Source organism: Phacochoerus africanus, chromosome 11, assembly GCF_016906955.1.
Source record: "Phacochoerus africanus isolate WHEZ1 chromosome 11, ROS_Pafr_v1, whole genome shotgun sequence".
NCBI lineage: Eukaryota > Metazoa > Chordata > Mammalia > Artiodactyla > Suidae > Phacochoerus > Phacochoerus africanus.
Window position 1 is genome coordinate 25,857,141 of NC_062554.1, and position 21,094 is coordinate 25,878,234.

General features: G+C 40.0%; 2 protein-coding genes and 10 non-coding genes across 27 annotated transcripts in view; 3 read left to right on the forward strand and 9 right to left on the reverse strand.

Annotated features, from left to right (window-relative positions):
- CEP295 (centrosomal protein 295) overlaps nt 1-8,792 on the forward strand; it is a 50,928-nt gene extending 42,136 nt beyond the window's left edge. For 3 of the 6 annotated variants that reach the window (XM_047752698.1, XM_047752695.1, XM_047752699.1), the window contains 10 exons: nt 1,087-1,190; nt 1,700-1,802; nt 2,236-2,484; nt 3,550-3,689; nt 4,402-4,579; nt 5,876-6,534; nt 7,285-7,422; nt 7,873-7,966; nt 8,061-8,403; nt 8,482-8,792. In XM_047752698.1, the coding sequence (XP_047608654.1) occupies nt 1,087-1,190; nt 1,700-1,802; nt 2,236-2,484; nt 3,550-3,689; nt 4,402-4,579; nt 5,876-6,534; nt 7,285-7,422; nt 7,873-7,966; nt 8,061-8,403; nt 8,482-8,647 (2,174 nt within the window). In that variant the 3' untranslated portion in view covers nt 8,648-8,792. Of the gene's footprint in view, nt 1-1,086; nt 1,191-1,699; nt 1,803-2,235; nt 2,485-3,549; nt 3,690-4,401; nt 4,580-5,875; nt 6,535-7,284; nt 7,423-7,872; nt 7,967-8,060; nt 8,404-8,481 lie in introns of those variants that run through there. The other 3 variants (XM_047752696.1, XM_047752697.1, XM_047752700.1) reach the window with 3 other exon arrangements.
- Nucleotides 1,318-1,397, forward strand: LOC125112280 (small nucleolar RNA U2-19). The gene has a single exon (XR_007131078.1). It is a non-coding gene; the product is annotated as a small nucleolar RNA U2-19 (small nucleolar RNA).
- LOC125112279 (small nucleolar RNA U2-30) lies at nt 1,553-1,616 on the forward strand. Its single transcript, XR_007131077.1, has one exon. It is a non-coding gene; the product is annotated as a small nucleolar RNA U2-30 (small nucleolar RNA).
- On the reverse strand, nt 8,716-21,017 carry TAF1D (TATA-box binding protein associated factor, RNA polymerase I subunit D). Of its 11 annotated transcripts, XR_007130788.1 has the most exons (14): nt 20,865-21,017; nt 19,371-19,535; nt 17,689-18,100; nt 15,544-15,719; nt 15,189-15,246; nt 14,668-14,850; nt 13,506-13,557; nt 12,339-12,388; nt 12,089-12,124; nt 10,971-11,021; nt 10,516-10,566; nt 9,489-9,550; nt 9,064-9,117; nt 8,716-8,853 (listed from the first exon to the last, which is right to left on the reverse strand). XR_007130788.1 is itself a non-coding variant. In XM_047752705.1 (6 exons), the coding sequence occupies exons 2-6, from the start codon at nt 19,427-19,429 to the stop codon at nt 14,680-14,682; spliced, it is 876 nt and encodes a 291-aa protein (XP_047608661.1). In that variant the 5' UTR covers nt 19,430-19,535; nt 20,865-21,017; the 3' UTR covers nt 14,553-14,679. The 11 variants fall into 11 exon arrangements, 1 of the variants encoding a protein (XP_047608661.1); XR_007130789.1 differs by lacking the exon at nt 12,339-12,388; XR_007130791.1 differs by lacking the exon at nt 12,089-12,124.
- On the reverse strand, nt 8,911-9,037 carry LOC125112272 (small nucleolar RNA SNORA25). Its single transcript, XR_007131071.1, has one exon. It is a non-coding gene; the product is annotated as a small nucleolar RNA SNORA25 (small nucleolar RNA).
- LOC125112275 (small nucleolar RNA SNORA32) lies at nt 9,325-9,446 on the reverse strand. Its single transcript, XR_007131074.1, has one exon. It is a non-coding gene; the product is annotated as a small nucleolar RNA SNORA32 (small nucleolar RNA).
- On the reverse strand, nt 10,366-10,438 carry LOC125112270 (small nucleolar RNA Z40). Its single transcript, XR_007131068.1, has one exon. It is a non-coding gene; the product is annotated as a small nucleolar RNA Z40 (small nucleolar RNA).
- On the reverse strand, nt 10,697-10,832 carry LOC125112274 (small nucleolar RNA SNORA1). Its single transcript, XR_007131073.1, has one exon. It is a non-coding gene; the product is annotated as a small nucleolar RNA SNORA1 (small nucleolar RNA).
- LOC125112271 (small nucleolar RNA SNORA8) lies at nt 11,087-11,225 on the reverse strand. The gene has a single exon (XR_007131070.1). It is a non-coding gene; the product is annotated as a small nucleolar RNA SNORA8 (small nucleolar RNA).
- LOC125112291 (small nucleolar RNA SNORD5) lies at nt 12,221-12,294 on the reverse strand. The gene has a single exon (XR_007131089.1). It is a non-coding gene; the product is annotated as a small nucleolar RNA SNORD5 (small nucleolar RNA).
- Nucleotides 12,437-12,567, reverse strand: LOC125112276 (small nucleolar RNA SNORA18). Its single transcript, XR_007131075.1, has one exon. It is a non-coding gene; the product is annotated as a small nucleolar RNA SNORA18 (small nucleolar RNA).
- Nucleotides 13,763-13,889, reverse strand: LOC125112282 (small nucleolar RNA SNORA40). The gene has a single exon (XR_007131080.1). It is a non-coding gene; the product is annotated as a small nucleolar RNA SNORA40 (small nucleolar RNA).
- Nucleotides 21,018-21,094: the final 77 nt, after the last annotated feature.

Sequence of the window (21,094 nt, forward strand, 5' to 3'; positions counted from 1 at the left end):
GGCCAGCTTTCTCACAAATGTTGGCTGCTGGGAGTAAGAGAAAAACTAACTCAGAATACTTAAAGTACTAATAATGAGACAGAAAGTATAACTTTTATATACTTTTAACATATCAAATAAATTAGGAATGGTAATTCATAATATAAAATCAATACATGGAAGTTCCCATTGTGGCTCAGCAATAACGAGCCCAACTCGTATTCATGAGGGTGTGGGTTTGATCCCTGGCCTTGATCGGCGGGTTGGGGATCCAGCGTTGCCATGAGCCATAGTGTAGGTCTCAGACCTGGCTTGTGTCCTATGTGGCTGCAGCCGTGGCCAACAGCTGTAGCCCTGCTTAGACCCCTAGCCTGGGAACTTCCATATGCCATGAGTGTGGCCCTAAAAAGCAAGAAATAAAAATTAAAATAAAAGCAAAACATGCTCATCGTGATTCTAGAAGTACTGTAAGTTTTAAAAGAGTAAAATTCCTTGTCCTTTCATTCATAAGCAACCACTGGTTGCATTTTGGTGTTTTTCTTTGTCTCTTTTTTTCTTTTTTTGGCCACCCTGGGGCATACAGAGTTCCCAGACCAGGGATCAAATTGAGCCATGCTCACAACCTAAGCTACTGCTGCAACAACGCTGGATCCTTAACCCTCTGTGCTGGGCTGGGGATCAAACTTGTGTCCCAGCACTCCTAAGTCGCCACTGATCCCATTGTCCCACAGCGGGAACTCCGTCTTTGTCTTTTTTATGTGCATTTTTTTTCAACTTAGAAATATACTGTGTTTATGATTGAATTTCTTGCTTCTTTGTTTAAAATAATGACAAAAGCATTTCCCGTCACATTGGCTCTTTTCTCAAGGGTTTTATTCATAGAATAATAATGACAACCTCAGTTTTCCAGCAAAAAAAAATATATTATGATGACCAGTAAATGTTTTTAATGAATAATAAAATGAAAATTTTTTTCTTTTTGGTCTAAGGTAAGGCAACTCTACTAAGCAGAATATGAGAGAAAATTGTAAGAAGGCAGGAAATTATGCCCTCTAGTGCTTAGAAGTTTGTCATAATCCAAACCTTCCCCCTCCCTCCTCATTTTAGTCAAGGTCAAGGAGGCTGTGGTTGAGAATCACGCAGTATTCAGTCATGCTGTGGAGGAAGAAGAATGTACATATCAGAGTCCAAATGTGAAGCCAGATACTAAGGTTAGTAAAGTCTTGATGTGTATCCTGCCCGCCTTGTTAGGGCCAGCTGGCTTCATAGTGTCTTTTTAGTTTACGGATGTTGTGCAATATTAGAGTCTGTTCTCTGAGGTCTGCTCTTACAGAAGTGGATCAATGATGAAAATAGCCAAATCTGAGCATCAGAAGACCTTCTCGTCTACCTGATGCATGATCTCTGTAGTTCTGAGAAGCAAAAGCATAATTCATAAAATAGTAAGGGTGTGTGTGGGTGTGTGTGGGTGTGTGTGTGTGTGTGTGAGAAGGTGGTGGTGGATAACTGAGGAGGACTTGGTGAGTGAGAGTGGGGGCTCGGGGTATGTGTATGTGGAAGGCTAATCAGTTCTGAGCAGTGATGAAATGGTTTTACTCCTGACCTTTATGAAGGTTTCTACACTTGATCTGAGCTCAGAATTAATAACTGCTAATGTTGGCAGTTTGGGTTTTTCCTAGATATTACTTCCTAAATACCCAATGTTCCCCTTAATTTTTAGACTGACACACAAGAAATTTATCATGAGCCATTATCTTCAATAACTATTTCTACTGGGAGCTTTTTAAGTTATGAAAACACAGATTTGAGCCTTACAGATCCAGGTAAGAACATGAAAATGTTTGTAAATAAATTGAAAGACAAGCATCAGTTGAGTTGTAATATAGTGGTGAGAACAAATGTTGCTTTTCACAGTGTGTGTGCTGAGAAGGAATGTTTCTTCAAATCTCAAAGTAAAGTATTCATACAATACTTTATGATAGAATATTGGACAGTATGAAAGAATATTGGACAGCCTGATAGAATATTTGACAGTGGAAATTCTAAACGTGGTTGAAGGCACAGGCCTGCAGAGCCACAGAGATGAGGCTCTGTGTATCTCCAATAGCGTGATGAGAAGGGTTTGCTGATGTCAGTGGGAATCTACCTGAGCCTATTTCTTGGTTGCACTGATTCCTTATCAATGTATATTGCTTTTCCCGTCTACTGAAATGTGTCTCAAAGCCATTAAGTATTTTCATTAAACCCAATTTTCAGAGTCATTTTCAGAGCATGTGGACTATAGGAAACAAGAATCTCCCACTGATAAAGAAGAGGAAACAAATATGTTAAGTTCTGTACTTCCTTCAACACAAGTTATTTATCAAAGGCAGGACTCTCAGGATGTCCATAAACCTCTTTTACCTGCAGTGGAAACATTTACATCTGGTCAAATACACATTCAGCAGATGATGGACAAATACATAAATGAAGCAAATTTGAAGACTGAAAAAACCGACTTGAGGGGTAAAAATTATTTTTGAATGCTTTTATGTAAACTAAGTGTCTTTAACTTTTTGTTTTTGTCTTGTCTTTTTAGGCCCACACCTGCAGCTTATGGCGCTTCCTGAGCTAGGGGTCTAATAGGAGCTATAGCCACCAGCCTACGCCCCAGCCACAGCAACGCCAGATCCGAGCTGTGTCTGTGACCTACACCACCGCTCACGGCAACGCCGGATCCTTAACCCACTGAGCAAGGCCAGGGATCGAACCCAAAACCTCATGGTTCCTAGTTGAATTCATTCCCACTGTGCCAGGACAGGAACTCCTAAGTGTTTTTAACTTGTAACCTTTCATCCTTTTTAGTTGGAAGCGGTGATTGAGCTCTGTGTTTTGGGTGGCCTTCTGCAGCACAGGTGCAGCATGGGAAATGCTGAGGAGGACATTTAGTGAGAGGGGCTCTGGAAGGAGACAGACTGAGGACCATGTAGGAGAGATTAGCAGATCTTCTTTACTTCTGCAGCATTAGCTGTAGCAGCTGAGGCAGTATTGCCAGAATTGAGCGTAGGAACTCAGAAACCAGACTGGGATTCGAATCCTCGTTCACAGTCGTTTCCTAACCGTGAGGCCACAGGCCACTTACTCTTCATCGTCTGTGAAGCAGGGTGTTGGAGATGATGCACATAAAGCATAATGTCTGGCCTGAGAAACACTAACACAGTGAGCCTTTGTTTTGTTTTGTTTCATTTTTAAAATCACTGATCCAGAAAATGGGCTAATTGAGAACAACAAAGCAGTAACCATAATGGCATCTTCCTCCTAATTAACCCCATTAAAAAGACTCTGGGGCTAGTAGAAATGGAACCTACCTGCCATTTGTCAAAGGTATTGGTCAACATTCCCCCCACTTTTGGTACATCAGAAATAATGATAGGACTTAATTTGAAAGCATCTGCTGGTAATGAAAAAAAATGGAAATAATTTTGTTAAATTAGAGTTACCTTAAAATATCCTTTATAAATATGTTCTTAGCACTGCTTTTATAGGTTTTATTTTTAAAAGAAATATCTTTTTTTCTTACAATTCCAACAGTTGACTTTGACTTTCCAGAATTGGAACACACTTTTCCAAATTTGCATCGTCAGCTGTTTAAACCCTTAGAACCACATCCAGATTTTGATTTTTCATCATCATTCTCTGGAATTTCTCAAGACAGCAAAGATTTTTACCAGGTATAATAAAGTAAATGCTTCTTTTGCAGTGAATTTCTTAAAAAAGTTTATCATCTGTTGGAACAGAAGAGTGATTCTTAGCCTTGACTGCCAGTTAAAATCATATGTTTGGAAAGCTTTTAAATCCAATGTCCAGATAGTACTTCAGACCAATTAAATCAGAATCTCTAGGAATGGATAGATCAAGTGATTATAATGTGGAACCAAGATTGAAAATAGGTGCATTTGCATTTTGTCTCAACAGCTTTATCTCCAGCTAGGATGACTCTTGAGAACATTTTTAGCTTTAATTTTCAGAGTTTGGTTTTTTAGTTTCTTGTTTTTTTTTTCTCTCTTTAATAGAATTCAGCCTTAAACAGTCAGGTAAATATAAGTTTGCAAAATTTAAAAAGTCTCTTCCTACACAATAAAGGAGCTGAGATTCAAATCTGGGTCTTTCTGTTCCCCAGCAGCCCTACATAGTTCCTCTGTACATGGCATATGGGTCCAAAAGACGATTGGTCATGTTCTGAACTCCTTCTGATTAATTCACAATTTGTTTTCCAATTGAAAAGTCTCTTTCATATTATTAAAAGGAAAGAATTGGGTTTGAATAAGCAAGGTGTTAATGTGATAGTAAAGTGGTAATTGAGGAAGAGTAATAGCAAAGAAACAAGGATTATTGATTCAACATGTATTAATATTTCAGCCTTTCCTTGTTGTTTTCCATCAGAAGTCAGCTTCTCCCTGCGAAAGCCCCCGTGCTACTCCGTCACCCAAAAGTACAGATTCTTTTGGAGCACTGAGGAGGATGAGCCTGCATTCTTCTCTTAACAACAGCCCAAATCAGCAACTTGACCCTAACTTGCCTCATGCTGCAGCTCAGAGTTTTGCTATGGAAAATACTGAGGGTATGTAGAAGTTAGAAAAAGTTAAATAAAACTCAGTTTTTCTTGGTTGTTTACACTAATTTTCCTTGGAAATTGTGCTTAGCAACTCGTGTTTTGTCTCCACTCCTATTCTCACCACTGTTTATTTAAATAACTGAAGTAATATTCTCAGTAAAATGCTCAGGCTGTATTTTATTATTATTATTATTATTTTGCTTTTTACAGCCGTACCTGTGGCATATGGAAGGTCCCAGGCTTGGGGTTGAATCAGAGCTGTAGCTGCTGGCCTACACCACAGCCACAGCCACATGGGATCTGAGCCGCATCTGCTACCTACACCACAGCTCATGGCAGCGCCAGATCCTTAACCCAGGGATCGAACCTGCATCCTCATGGATACTAGTCAGGTTTGTAACCTGCTGAGCCACAACAGGAACACCTGTATTTTATTTTGATAAGAAGTACTGCTTCATGTTCAACTTACCTACATCACCCCTTATAGTTACCAGTTGAAGTATCCTTCTAAAACTTTTTATACAAACTTTACATATACATATATGAGGCACATGTATGTTTTAAAATCAATCTTCTGTTATGGGGAGGTCCTCGTCATATCTAATAGCCATATTTTCATTATTAAATATTATAGGATAAAATACATGGTGTGAGCAGTAGTTATTTGAAAATCAGTTACCATCCTTTAGCTTTCTATTAATGTCTGTGTACATCAGCTGTCATTCCTAAAATTGTAAGAAGTAACCTGACTTTATTTTTAAGGTCACATCCGTGGCATATGAAGGTTCCCCTAGGGGTCTAATTGGAGCTACAGCTGCTGGCCTACACCACAGCCACAGCAATGCAGGATCCAAGCCATTTTTGCAGCCTACACCACAGCTCACAGCAACACCAGATCCTTAACCCACTGAATGAGGCCAGGGATCGAACCTGCTACTTCATGGTTCCTAGTCAGATTCATTTCCACTGCGCCATGACGGGAACTCAGTGGATGTGTTTTTTGGGTTTTTTTGCTTTTTAGGGCTGCACTTGCAGCATATGTAAGTTCCTAGGCTAGGGGTTGAATCGGAGCTACAGCTGCTGGCCTACACCGCAGCCACAGCAACGCCAGATCCGAGCCATGTTTGCAACCCACAGCACAGTTCACAGCTGGATCCTCAACCCACTGAGCAAGGCAGGGGTCAAACCCACAACCTCATGAGAAGTAACCTGACCTTATTATTTGCCATTTACTCAGAAACTGAGACTGTACCTGGGTCCAAGTTTTACAACATTTAATTATGATTAACTGATTTCTTACAGGGTCTGGACAGTCTTTCCAACAGCTTGTGCCAGAGTGTTCTTCACAGGAAGGGAGCCAACATGCTGATCTACCAAGTATTTTTAGCATTGAAGCAAGAGATTCTTCTCAGGGCGTGGAAAATCAGAACTACTCTAAACAGAATGAAATATTACAAAACAAGCAAAAAAGTGTTCATTTCCAGCTCTCTGTAGGGAATTCGCAAAGTTCAGTCTTCAGTTCATCTGGTGATGCTCATGTTTTTCATCATTTGAATCTACAGCATAGCACTCCATGTGGTTCTACCTCTAGTGAGTGCTCAATAAAAGACCAACTAGAAGGCAGAAGAGAGAGACTGGGCTTTGAAGAACTATCACAGAGAGGGGCTGATGCAATGTTACGAGGTCAAGGATTCATCAAAGATGATAAAAATGAAACCTGTGGAGTTTTAAACATAGATCCACATGTAGAAGAGATTGATTCTCAATTATGTGAAAGAACAGTGGAGATGGGAACTTCAATTCAAACACCATATGCAGTAGCTGTTGAGAATGAAAAATGTCTTAAGAATTCAACTAAAGCCGGAACTCCAGGAACCACAGGAAACCTGTCTCAACTGGCACAATCAGAGCTCTTTTTAAGTTCTGGGTCATTCTCATTACAGAGCTCTGTTCCAGTCTGGGTAAGTGAAGCTGCAACAGCTTCATTAATATTCTTGATAGTCATCTCATAATTGGAAATTTCTCCAGTGAAATGAGAAAACTAGTTTTTAAGTTGAAAAAACTAGTTTTTAGCTTTTCATTTCCCTTCTCCAGCTTTCTTCAAAAATGGTGGCTCAGCCTATGCTTCTGTACTGGATTGACTGGCCTAGTTTCAGCTTCACTTGAACATGGCTTTTACCTTTTAGTCCTGTTTGTCTCTCACAGTTAAGAGGGCAAAATTTAGATGTTTTACTTGGCAAAGAAAATATGGTCTAGCCACTGTGGCTCCACTTGGCTAAGCCCCAGAGTCCAGTTCTGCATAGCCCCCCCCCCCCCCCCCAGTCAACCTGCATTTCTGTTACCTGCCTAGATATCTTGTCTTCTCCAGTATTCCTAAAAGTGGCTTTGGGTGTCAGGGACCACCGTGGCCTTTTTACTATTACCCTTCCTCTGTAATGTACATTCTGAATGTTTTAAGGCTATAATTTTCAAATATGAGTTTCTTGTCTTTGTAGGGTGCACCCCCAGCATATGCAAGGTTCCCGGGCTAGGGATTAAATTGGAACTGTAGCTGCCGGCCTACACCACAGCCTCAGCAAAGCAGGATCCGAGCTGTGTCTGCGACCTACATACACCAAGCTCATAGCCAAACCCTTAACCACTTAGCAAAGCCAGAGATTGAACTGCATCCTCACAGATACCTGGTGTCCTTTTTAAATTTTACTGCACAGGAGACAGAATCTGGCTTTGGTATAATGGAAGAACCAGAACTCACAATGATAAGCACCAGTGACATCAGCACTGCAGAAATGGGTTTTGCAGACTTAACCCTAGAAGAGAAAGAAAATGAGGCAAAGAACTGTTTTCAGGTAAATTTCACAGCTCTCATTAATGAGGTATATTAATGTATACCGCAACTCATAGCTGAGAATTAGGGAATGGAAAAAGATAGTTTTAGCCCCTTATCTGAGAGGTAGCAGATGGTCTACTGTAAGCACATCACTTTTGCCTGAATCACCATTCTAGCTTTAGAAGGTAAGTCACTGAAGAGAATCCTGCTGGGAATTTAACTCGTTACTAACAAGAGTAGTTAGGAGACAGAGGTCACCAAAAACTCTGGCTAGCTAGGCAGAGGAAGGATTAGTAATTGAATGAACCCACTTATCTGACCAGTACTACTAGAGAAGTGGATTCATTAAACATGGTGTGAGAATAGACTAGACATCTTTTTGTCCACCAAAAGGGACTAGGGTTTGGAATAGGACATGGAACTTTGTTGCAGTGAGGTTGAGTGGTAAAGTCTTCTTTCTTGTAATTAGGTGAGTGAATTTCTGCCTCTTCCATCAGAAACAGAAAATTCAGATCACCCAGTTGCATCAGAACATTCTGTGAAGAAACCAACCATGTCCACAGGTATGTACTTTGATCATCTAAAACAGTGAGCCCAGTGGAGTTCCTGCTACAGCTCTGAAGTGAAAAGCATTTTTTTTTTTTTTTTTTTAAACAGAAACCCTTTCAAAGTTTACAGCTACACCAGGGAGCTTACAAGAAGCATTTATAAAAAGAAAAAAATCCTTTATTGAGAGATCTTCACAGAGACAGAAAGAAATAAAGAACAAAATTCGTGTCTCTGTAAATTCTCAAACTAAAATAGTCAAGGAGAAACCTACAGGTATGCTCCCCAACATCAGTTGTCAAAGGGAATCTGGCATTGTGTGTTTATTAAATGACTTACTTGTTCTCTGCTTAGGTTCATTTGTGAGTCATCTAAAGGGTGTGACTAAGGTCAGAATGTCTTTTCCTGAAGACAGAAAGACTGCACAAATCCATATGCACCAAAGAGCTCTAAGGTATTTATGTAAAAGTGGATATATGAATTTACATAGTTTTAGTTGTCTAAAAAATAAATTCATATAAGTTTCTTATAGATTATACCGTCAGTTACCTGAAGTGAAACATCAAAAGGAAGAAAAAGCAAAGCAAGATGCATATGCCCAAAACAGAGCAAGGGCAAAAGAATTTCATAAGGTGAGCAGATCCCACCCCCCAAAATTTAAATTTTTCATGTCTAAGACACACCATACCTACAACTGATAAATTTATTATTTCCTTCCACAGAAAACACTAGAGAAACTTCGAGCCAAAAATATATGCTGACTGTGCAAAGTGTAAAGGTTTTTTTTTATGTGTAGCACAGACAAAATTATTTAAGTCAATAAACTTTTAAGGATTCTCTTTCCACTGCTTTCTCCAATGTTTGGGGTCCTTTCAATGTTTCAGTCATTATCTTCAAGGGAGCCCTAAAGAAAAGATTAGACATTAGTTAAACTTCTCCCACATTGCCAATGAGTAGCTAATTCTGTATCTCCATCAGGAAAACATAGCACTATCAAGTGACTATTACATCCTATGGAGAATTCAATCTTTGGTCACAGCGTTAAGAGCTCCTGGATTTGGTCCCATCAGCCCTCCTTGAAATGACCTATAAAATTCTCTAGTTGTGTACATACCCTTTAAAAAGAATTTTTGCTCGGTGCATACATGAACCATTCATCATATCAGTCCTGTATAACAGAAATATATTAGTAAGGTTTCATTTTCAGGGATGTTCTTCTAGAGCCACTCCCTGGGGAACCTGTAATGTCCATAATAGCCCCAAGCCATGTATGGGTGTTATAAAAATCTAATTAGAAAAATCACATGGCTTATGTTATATGTTATATATTGGAATAGAATTGACCTAAACAATAAACATACAAGTAGTGCTAATAAAATGTTCCCAGTAGGCTGAATGCTAAACAAAGTAGCAGAAATAAGACCTAGCGGGAAATTTTTTTATGGTCATGTCCACAGCTAATGAGAAACTGCATTCTAAGAGCCTTGGTAATGACCATATACCCTGACAAATAAAATGGGAGTGGAAAAATAAAATTACTTGCCACAGTTGTTTAGTTCAGCTTCACAAGTATCAATGAAATAATGGACTCACTCCCCCACCTATGGAAAGTAAGATTTTAATGGTTACAAGGTACTACATTTTTCCAACTAGTTGAGACTGAGTTCCAAGTATCTGAGAAATGCATTTAACTCCCAAGTAGTATGTGTTAACAAGACACAGTTTAAAATTGCAAATGGTTGTAATAAGCATCTTTTATTTTTTTTTTTAATTGTCTTTTTGCCATTTCTTGGGCCACTCCTGCGGCATATGGAGGTTCCCAGGCTAGGGGTTGAATTGGAGCTATAGCCGCTGGCCTATGCCAGAGCCACAGCAGCGCAGGATCAGAGCCTCGTCTGCAACCTACACCACAGCTCACGGCAACGCCGGATTGTTAACCCACTGAGCAAGGGCAGGGATCGAACCTACAACCTCATGGTTCCCAGTCAGATTCATTAACCACTGCGCCACCACGGGAACTCCCCATAATAAGCATCTAAAATTAATTGGTAACTCCAAATCAGCTATTTCAAAACATGCATGTTATCAGGTAACTTTTTTAAAAAAAACTTAGGGTCTTACCTGTTTTAAAATAAAGCTTAATATGGAGTTCCCATTGTGGTGCAACAGAAACGAATCCAACGAGGAACCATGAGGTTGCGGGTTCGATCCCTGGCCTTGCTCAGTGGGTTAAGGATCTGGCATTGCTGTGAGCTATGATGTAGGTTGAAGACGTGGCCCCAGATCGTGTGTTGCTGTGGCTATGGTGTAGGCCAGCAGCTGTGGCTCCAATTTGACCTCTAGCCTGCTAACCTCCACATGCTGCGGTGTGGCCCTAAAAAGAAAATAAAAATAATTTTAAAAAAGGATTGATATAAGATGTTCAGAAAGGCTATTTTCATTCAGCCCATTCAGAGCAGTTGAACATGTTGCCCATCATCATGACATCACACATCAGTGGTAAACAGAAGAGCACAAAATGGACCTTTTAACATCTAGCGCCCCCCCTTTCATTATTTTATCTTACCTATAACTTTTGGGATCCAATTTACTCAACCAGCTCACTTTAGGTAGGGTCCTAAAAGTTAAATATAGGAGAACACTGCTATTTTGGCAAATGGTCTGAAATATATTACTCCATCATTCCTAATGTTGAAAGGTCTTGTTATACCTAATTTTTACTTGTGAGTCTAGCAAAAAAGTAAAAATAATGTCACAGGTGTCATTGTCACCACTGCAATAAGATTACTGTGATGGAAGCAAAACCTGTATTCTCAATGTAGCCACATTAATGATTTTTGGACACCACAGACAACAGTGCCCACTTTCATCTAGAATGAGGCTTTACAGAAATTTCTTTCAAAATTACAGATACACCGTAAAAGGCTTCTTCTGCACCTGTACCGAAGTTCTACTGTTTTGCTCTGCTTTCAATCAATAAAGAAAAGACTTACTAGAAGCAACAGAAATAGAAAGCCTTACATGTTTAGGGTCAGAAGAGATGTATCTGCCTGGTTGTGAATTTTAGACACCCTGGAAAAAAAGAAAATTATTAGTTCCTACCAAAGATTGGGTTAAACAACATGAGAAACTAGGAATACTGTATCAGTAGAAATACCAGGTCTTAACTTGCACAAAGCCAAGAAAACCAACGATGCCAGATACTGAATTTATATTGCACTGTTCCTTGAACACCCAGCAGGAACAAACTGCTGAATGCAGATACCATGCAGTGCAATTATGACTGAACTGGAAAAATCCCTCCAGTTCAAGTTTGCATTGGTACTGCCTGAGAAACTTACTTCTACAAATCTCTAAAAATTTAAGTTTTTTTTAAAAAAATGATTTTTATTTTTTCCATTATAGCTGGTTTACAATGTTGTCAATTTCCTACTGTACAATAAGGTGACCCAGTCACACATAATTTGCTTAGACAGCAAAATAATCTGGCCTTTATTCCTGTCATTCCAAGTAAGAAAATACATTAACTCAATTTTTTTTTCTTTTTAGGGCTGCACCCACAGCATATTTAAGTTCCCAGGCTAGGGTTAGAATCGGAGCTGTAGCTGCCAGCCTGCACCATGGCCACAGCCACATGGGAGGTGAGCAGAGTCCGCGACCTATTTCACAACCCACTTAGAGATGCCAGGGATCTATCATGGATAGATCCTCACGAATACTCATCAGGCTTCTTTTCCGCTGCACCACAATAGGAATTCCTACATTAACTCAATTTTAAACTTATAAACCTAGTCGTTATCTTGACCTTCTCTGTATCATAGAAACTGTTAAATCACAGAAGCAATGCAGGGGAATCAGAAACAAAGATCGTGGTTGCTCAAATTGCTTACTCCTTAACATACCTAAATATACATTATGTTAGTTTAATAAAGGCATTTTCATTCGGTAGCCCTCAACATGCAATCTCTTCCTTTTCCCCCAGTTAGGTGAAGTACAATTATTTTTGGCCAAAATCTTGGTAATTGTCTTATACCTAAATAACTAGTAATCTCAACAAGATGCTATACTCAAAATTTACAATCTTTTCAGAACTTCTGAATCCTTAATAAATTTGAACGGAAATTAAATATTCCACTTACTTCTAAACATGCATTAAGTTCAAATCACATTCACTCCTGCAGATAAAATACCAAATAAAATTATGGAGAACTTAATGTGATTAAAAACTAAAACCTAATATAAGCTCAATATCTATTTTTAGCTATGCTCAGCTCTGTCAGAATAAGTTTTTTAGTTCATTTCTGTTATCATTCAGCAGTTGAACAGTTAGATTCATCATTTGAACTGGAAAGCTACCAAGATTACACACCATTACCAATTAAGACTTACCTAAACTATCACACCCTACAACAGTACAGATCCTTGGGACATGCCAATTCCTAAGATAAAAAAGGTTTCCCTGTTAGGTTTTTCATAGTTTATTTAGCAGCTGTCTTGTAGTTCTTCCCCACAGATCTAACATGTAGTTCTATGAGTAAAGGAAACCACAGAGTTGCTCTATGAGGCGTTTCCAACGATGTAGGTTTATAGAAAAAGCCCCATCGGGATAGACCTCAACCACTGCTTATAAGTCCACAGGAAAGAGATCATTTGAAAAGAGCTGTGATCTGCTTCAGTCTCTTGTATGAGTTCAATATTGTAGAACATTCTGGAAGATGTTCAAGAAATTTAAAGAAACCATGCCATGAACTATTTACAAGGTAAGAGATTTTTAACAACGCTTAGCAATGATGGAATGCAACACCATATTTGAACATTCTCTGCAACCTAGACCAAAGCTCACAGTAACACTGGATCCTTAACCCAATGAGTTGGGCCAGGGATCAAAACCACATTCTCATAGATACTAGCTGGGTTCGCTAATGCTGAGCCACAACGGAACTTCCAAATCTTGATTTTTATGAATACTGCAATGTGTTTTGCCTATGCACTTATTTTAATGTAATTTTGCCTTAATTTTAAGAATACATGAGACATTTTATTAGTTTTTTGATATGATATAGGCTATAAAAATACAGAAGATAATTAACATGGCTGACCATTAAGGAATTGTTGATTTAGGAAATCTTATCTCCTGTGTAGTCATTTCTAGCATTATACCTCATTTTAGATTATGCACTCACTAAAAACAATACTGCAGAGCTCCCCAGTGGCCTAATGGCTAAGCAGTTGGCACTGCTGTGGCCCAGGTTCGATTCCTGGCCTTAGAATTTCCACATGCCATGAGCATAACCACAAGCACACATACACACTATATAGTACAGGGTAATGGGAGGTTAAAAAATGCTGTATATGCTTCAAGTGGGAATATCCAAGATTCTAACAGTCTAATTTATGTTCTGGGACCCTTTCCTGCAGGCGGTGTGAAGCTGGCACAGCATCACCATAAAGCATCTTGAGACATCATAAGCAGAAAACACTTTTCATTAATGAAACCTGTGGACATTTTAAATTATCTGACAGTGTACCACATTTAGACAAATCTGACCCACTCACCTGAAGCACAAGACATACCCATAGTCCAGACACTTGTGTTCAAGATAAAAGCCTAAAAACAAGAAGCCATCTTTGTTTCATGTCAACAAGAGCAACATCAAAACTATAGTGCTAACCTAACAATGTTGATAATTTCTCTTCTATCTTAAGCTTTAATATTTTCAATTCTGTAGCCCTGGAAGGCAAGCCTTTATGTTTATCGATACCCTCTGCACCCCTCCCCTCTCCCTGCGACCACTTAAATCTGCTTTAGCCTTCATGTTCCTTCTTATCTGTATCAAAACTCATACTGAACAATGAGTTCTGGGTTGCAAAAGAGGATTTATTTTTGCACCTGTATCTAAGTCTTTGTCCACATACGAAACAAAAACAAACACAAGTGCTATCAAAAATGCAGAACAGGAGTTCCCGTCGTGGCGCAGTGCTTAATGAATCCGACTAGGAACTATGAGGTTGCGGGATTGGTCGCTGTGCTTGCTCAGTGGGTTAATGATCCGGCGTTGCTGTGGGCCGTGGTATAGGTTGCAGACGCGGCTCGGATCCTGCGTTGCTGTGGCTCTGGCGTAGGCCGGTGGCTACAGCTCCAACTGGACTCCTAGCCTGGGAACCTCCATATGCTGCGGGAGCATAGAAATAGCAAAAAGACAAAAAAAAAAATGCAGAACAGAGAGCAGCATAATCTTCAACATACTGTATAACAAAAATGGCAGCTGAAGTATTAAAGTTAGGAAAGGAATCTTATTAAGTTATTACAGTACTATGCATCACACTAAATTTGAACAAAACAAAAACAAGGCTTTCAGGTACCCTGAGGGTGGCTGGTTGTCAATCAGTAATTATTGCAACTAAGATATTCTTTTCAGGGTTATTAATCTGTTATTTCCTTGACTCAATACTCAAATGACGCCTTTAAGTTCACTTACCCAAAAATAAATCACCATAGGCCAAAACAGGACTTTATTATTTATTATTAAGCAAGTGATTATTTCCTACAAATATATTCTCACTGTAGTTTCCTAAAAGTTACTACTTCAGGAGTGGCACAACTTTGTTCAAAGTTTTTATTTTCTTACAAGGTTCTTTATCATTAGGCTGGCAATATACATTCTCATTTTTCATTTTTACTTCCTATAAAAAGTTGTCTTTTCTTGATTCTGTTTACCTTGTCAGGAATTCACATTCCTATTTCCTTTTCAAGGCATTCTGTCCTCTGTCCACTGTTTTGTTTTCTGGATTTTGATGCTTTCTTTTTAGGCAAAGCAGCTTCTTCGGTATATTCCTCTTGTTTCAAATACACATTCTTCTTCTTTGGTAATTCAGAACTTATTATGAAATAATTATTCTCCTGCATAAAACATCAAGCAATAATTCAATCTTTACTTCGGTTTTTAAATTACACATAAACACCAAATGCCAGAATACTTAAAGTAACCTGGAGACTACATCTGGATGTTAAAAATCCAAATTAACTTCTGATTTGATTTACTAGTAGCAATACCACATATTAAAACTCACAATAGGTTTGAAAAATCCTTATTCTGTTATCCATAAAACCCTTATTTTTATTTATTTCCTGCACCAAAAGCATTGAGCCTTTCAAAAGCTAGACAGTAACGCTGCAAGATAAAATTCTCCTTTATCAACTGCTGTTCTCCCAAAAGGAAATGAGGTAATGTCACTTACCACTAATTTAATATCACATTCATCATGTTCAAGATTTGTTGCATTTTCCTCCTCGGCTCTGTAATATTAAAAACATAATCACTCAGATGACAAAGTCTTCTATAACCCAAGTATGCTGTCGTGATATACAACTGAAATGTCATTATCACTCAAGAAGAAAATCACGTCTAACACGCCCAAATGGAATACAAAGCTCACAACGACTGTGATGACCCAAATGGCATGTTTCATCTGTGCTCACATCACTATTATATCAAAAATTTATGATAGTACAATATGGACAAATTAACATTAAAATTTAAAGACATTTAACTTTACAACCTATGTTCCAAATTATTCCCATGACTGCACTTACGTTAACTCTTCAATAGGAGAGATAGATCCATCATCATCCAAGTATTTGTACCTACGACTATCAAGGTCTTCTCTTTCTAAATCTTCACCAACATTCATTTGTTTCAAGGATTCTTTGAGGTGGTATTCATACTTCAATTTTTCAAGGTAGTTAAAAAATCCTCTTGCCACTGCTTGCTACGTACCAAAAACACCATTATTTTATAAGTCAGACTTAAAATATTAAGATTCTTCCACAACTCAGCACCAAGATGACAAGGATCCTCTTACCAAGAACTGTGCAGTCACTTTAACTACTGTGCCATACACAGAACACATTATCAAATGCTGAATGTAAAAGCAAACTGTTCTACCAAGCAAGTTAACAAAGTTGGTACCAAGAGAAGTGCAAAACTTTTATTGCCTGGGCCTTATAAATATATTTTTAAATACAGAGAGAAATGTTTAATCACCTTAAAACACAAAAGGTTAATGAGCATCAGTCTTTTCAGCTATCAGATGCCAGAACAGAGGCCTACAAATTTTGCAATCTTCCACACCCGACTTTTTTTGGGCTGCACCAGTGGCATATGGAAGTTCCCGGGCCAGGGACCAAATCCCACCCCCACCTGCCACAGAGAAGCACTCAATCACCAATCCACTATGCTACAGTGGGAACTCCAAATTATGCAGTCACTTAACTCAAATATCAAAAGCCTACTGCTAAGTATTGGAGCATCTGTCAGGTAATTCTGTTAGAAATTGAGTGTCTTGGGGTTCCCAGCATGGCTCATGGTAATGAACCCGACTACTATCCATGAGGATGTGTATTTGATACCTGGCCTCACTCAGTGAGTTAAGGATCTGACCGGCTGTGGTGTAGGTCAGACACGGTTCTGATCCTGCGTTGCTGTGACTGTGGCTAGGCCAACTGCAGCTCCAATTCAACCCCTAGCCTGGCAACTTTCATGTGCCACATGTAGCCCTAAAAAGCCTAAAATAAAATAAAATAAAAAATTGATTAAGTCTGTAAGAAAAAGAAACCTACTAAAACCACTGAAAGGCACATTACTGTAAAACAACTGGGCATCATTTGGAGTTCCTCTTATGGCTCAGCGGTAACAAAACAGACCAGTATACTTGAAGACACAACACAGGTTCTATCTCTAGCCTTGCTCAGTGAGTTATGGATCTGGCATTGCCGTGAGCTGTCGTGTAGGCTCCAGACATGGTTCAGATCCCACATTGCTGTGGCTGTGGGGTAGGTCAGCAGCTGCAGCTCCAATTCAACCCCTAGCCTGGGAAATTCCGTGTGCTACAGGTGTGGCCCTAAAAAGGAAAAAAGGGTAGGGCATCATTTGAGTTTTAGGAATAGGATGGATGATGTGTTTCAAGACCTGGTAAAAATCAAGGTATTAAAACAACCTTGGAGTTCCTGTCGTGAGTCAGAGGAAACAAATGTGAGTAGCATCCACGAGGAAGCATTCAATCCCTGGCCTAGCTCAGCAGGTTAAGGATCAGGCATTGCCATGAGCTGTGGTGTAGGCTGCAGATGCAGCTTGGATCTGGCATTGCTGTGGCTGGGGCGTAGGCCAGTGGCTACAGCTCGATTCAACCCCTAGCCTGGATACCTCCATATGCCATGGGTGCGGCCCTAAAAAGACAAAAACAAAACAAAAAAAACCCCCAAAACAGCCTTGAAGCACTTCACATTCAGTATATTCAACTAACATACCAGTGAAGATTTCACCCAGAAGCATAAGTGAACTTAATTGGCAGTATAGCCAAATATAGAAAAGTATCATCAGGAGTTCCCATCATGGCGCAGTGGTTAACGAATCCAACTAGGAACCATGAGCTTGCGGGTCGGTCCCTGCCCTTGCTCAGTGGGTTAACGATCCGGTGTTGCCATGAGCTGTGGTGTAGGTTGCAGACGCGGCTCGGATCCCGCGTTGCTGTGGCTCTGGCGTAGGCCGGTGGCTACAGCTCCGATTCGACCCCTAGCCTGGGAACCTCCATATGCCGCAGGAGCGGCCCAAAGAAATAACAAAAAGACAAAAAAAAAAAGTATCATCAAAGCTACAGATTCTATGTCCCAGGTTTATCCAAACAACTCATTTCAGACATTTTAAACTATGTTATCAGCATACATGAAATGACAACTCACCTCAAAGGTTAAAACTTTTCTCCAAGGTAATGGTTTTCTTCCATTTTCTGCTTCTAAAAATGGGAAACCAGGCCCTTTGTCTTTAAATTTTATTTTATTTATTTGTGAGACTCTAGTGTTTTTCCTTCCTTTTGGTCTTCCCCTTGATCTTCCAGTTGGCTTGTATTTCTTCTTCGTCTTCTTCTTCTTCTTACGTTTCTTTCTTTTGAATCTTTCAAAAATAGCTTTTAAAGTCAATGGTCTTGGTTCTATAGATGAGTCACTAGATGAATCTTCTGTATCAATACTTTCAGGTGAGTAAATATATTTTCTAATAGGGTTTCTTTGCCTCTGTTTAGGTGGATTAGGTGGATTAGGAGGATTAGGAACACACTGAGTTTTAAATAAGCTGCTTCCAGAGGAAGAGCTGTCACTAGGGGAAAAAAGAAAGGGAAAAGATTTTTTTGGGGTTGTACCTGCAGCATGCACAAAAAGTTCCAGTGCCAAGGACTAACACCAGATCTTTACCTGCTAAGATAAGGGAACACCGGGGAACTCCCCCCCTCAAAAGGGCGGGGGGAGAATTGCACTCATATATTACCAATGCTTATTATGAATATTTTTACAAATCAAAGCAGGAAAACATGCTCCAGATGAAAAAATGGTCTCAGTAGCAGCCAACGACTTAATTCTGACCACTCTACCTCAAATGGCCCATGCCATGTGGCATAATGCCAAGCACTTACCAAAAAGTGATCTTCTAAGTTCCAAAGGCAGCCTTGTTGACTGCTAGAGCCTCCACTAAATAAGACAGTCTCCTCTAAGTAAAAACAGTAGCCCTAGTAGATACCTGATGTGAATATACTAGAAATGCTGATGTGATTTCCCAGTGAGATCAATGGATTAGGTAACTGGTTATCTCCATCATATATAAACCAGCATCCTTAATAATGTGAAATATCAGAATATCCATTCCCTTGTTATAGAACAGAATGATTTAGTCAGGAAAATACCAATTTGGCCCAGAGAATACACTCCTGATTTGATTCCCTGGGTTACAAACATGTCCCCACTATTCCGAGTAGTTAAAACGAAAGTCTGTGGAAACTGGGTTTTCCTTTTCTTCCAATTCTTAAAAATTACCTTAGGAACTATTCATTATCTACAATGATGCATGCTAACACAGCAATTCCAATACAGTAAACATTATCACCTAGTCTGTTCCCAGGAAAACCTGGTGGTAGTTAACTGAGAAATAAAAACACTGCCTGCTCTATCAGTAAGCAAAGGATGTCAGTCATCAGTGATTTCAGCCACCTCTGATGGTGAGCTGGTGAGCCCTGAGCGAACGCAGGCAAGAAACACCTGCCAGCCAGCAGCCACACCATATAGTGAGCCCTGAGGAAATTCAGGATGGAAAAACAGGGGATACTGGCTAGAGACAGCTGAGGTGCATATCAAAGACATTATTTCAGTGAACCCAGACCTTGGCATCTTCTCATACAAAGACATGTGCTGAATTCCTTAACTTGAGGTTATCTGCCCTTTGTTGCAGGACCCTCCCCTTGTCACCCTGAAAGAGTTCTCCCTGGGTTACTTGAGATGCTGCCTCCTAGACTTAAATCCTCATTTTGCCCCCCAAAAAACTTAACTCACAGTTGTACATATTTTTTATGTAGACTTTTTTTTAGAAAAATACTTACCTTTGATTCTCAATTTCCAAAGCTGAATCAGAAACTGTTGTACAATTGCGAGAATCCATCTTGATATATATTCTCCAAGCTCCTCTCAAAATTGTCACTTGTCCTTTGCTTTGCTTTAAACAGATTTCTGACCATATGAAATCTGGTAAATTTGATGTAGTTTCCCTGAATAAATGCCAACAAAACAGCTAGGATCAGAGTAATGCAGATATTGATGTAGTCAATTACGAAAATTAAGACAAAAATGAATGTAAGGCCTTTAATATTCTCATGTAGAACTGTCTAATTCTAACATCTAAAGATTTTATTCATGGGTTCTTTCAGTTGTGCCTACTTAATCCATCCTATAGAACAAGATTCCAGGTTTCCTACAGGAGTGTCAAACTTCTTTTCCCCAACAGTAAAAATGTAATTTTTACCCTTAGCCATACAGTCATGTAGTTACAAGTAGTAATGTTCAATTAATGGCCAAAAAGCCATTTGCCAACAGTGGTGGGAACCAAGAAATCTCTTGCACACAAAGATTAAGTCCCACAAAGGCAGCCTTTGGCCTCAGTATACCCAGAAAAATTATTTGGACTTACCTAAACCTAACCTCCAGGTCTGCAATTTTCATTTATGGCCTCTTTCCCTCACTCACTAGGATTTTAAGTTACTGTGAAACCCCTTCCTTGATAAATTACTTCTTTGCTACCTGACATTAAGTTTAAAAGAATTACAGAGCACACTATCAAAATTAAGTAAGCTTAACTCAAAAATGTTTTTCAAGAGTTTCTATTGTGGCTCAGTGGGTTAAGGACGCGACGCTGTCTCCGTGAGGATGCGGGTTCAATCCCTGGCCTCACTCAACGATCCCTCGTTGCTGCAAGCTGCTTGGGTCACAGATCCAACTCGGATTCTGCATGGCTGTGGTGTAGGCCGGCAGCTGCAGCTGCAGTTCAACCTCTAGCCGGGGAACTTCCATATGCTGCGGGTGTGGGGATTAAAAAAAAAAAAATTTTTTTTTTTTTTTTTTTTCGGAAACTAGAAAGCATTCCTATCGCTTCCTGTTCCGGGATTCTGCAACAAGGGGCCATGAAGCCAGGCAGTCCTCTTTAGCAGCTTTAACAAAACCCCTTCAACTCTTACTTAGTGCGACCTTGGGGCGAATGTCTCCAGAAGTGCCTAACCTCGTGCAAGGAAAATGGCGTCGGTAACGGTTACCTCGCACTTAACCGCCACTAATTGAGAAAACGTGGCACTCGTCTTCAATACACTTGCACTTCAACACCCACAACTCCGATAATGGCCCACGCGCTTACCCTGTACCTGTGAGCGGCAGTCCAGCCGCCCAGAGCAGAGCCCACAATAACCGCGAGCCCTCCGCTCCCGCTGAGCCGCGCAGGCGTCCCGGTAAAGTGAAAAGCGCCAGGCCCTCCCCCTCCTTCGGCCACAAGGCCCCGGCGCCCAAGTCCTCTTTCCTAACCGTCCAGACCGCGCACGGCTTACACCAACCTGTGCCCGCTCTGCGCACGGGTCTCCGTTGGCGTCCTCGGTCGCAGTCCCGGCCTCAGAAATCCGCGTTGGGCGCGCAGGGACAGATAACAACCAACCTCCACAAACGCGCGGAAGAAAAGGCTGGGCTAGTCCCGCATCCCAGCTAATAGTGGCCCCGAAGTCTCGCGATAACAATTTGACTACAGGAAATAACAGAGAGATAGGAGAAAGCCAGACGCGGCGCTCCA

Bases quoted from the DNA above. Each gene is read 5' to 3' on its own strand.
- TAF1D (XM_047752705.1), bottom strand. From the start codon at position 19,429: ATGGATTCTCGCAATTGTACAACAGTTTCTGATTCAGCTTTGGAAATT. The intron at 15,720-17,688 runs GTGAGTTGTCAT...TTTGGTACGTAG, and splicing joins GAAAAGTTTTAACCTTTGAG to CAAGCAGTGGCAAGAGGATT. The intron at 15,247-15,543 runs GTAAGTGCAGTC...TTAATATTACAG, and splicing joins TCTCCTATTGAAGAGTTAAC to AGCCGAGGAGGAAAATGCAA.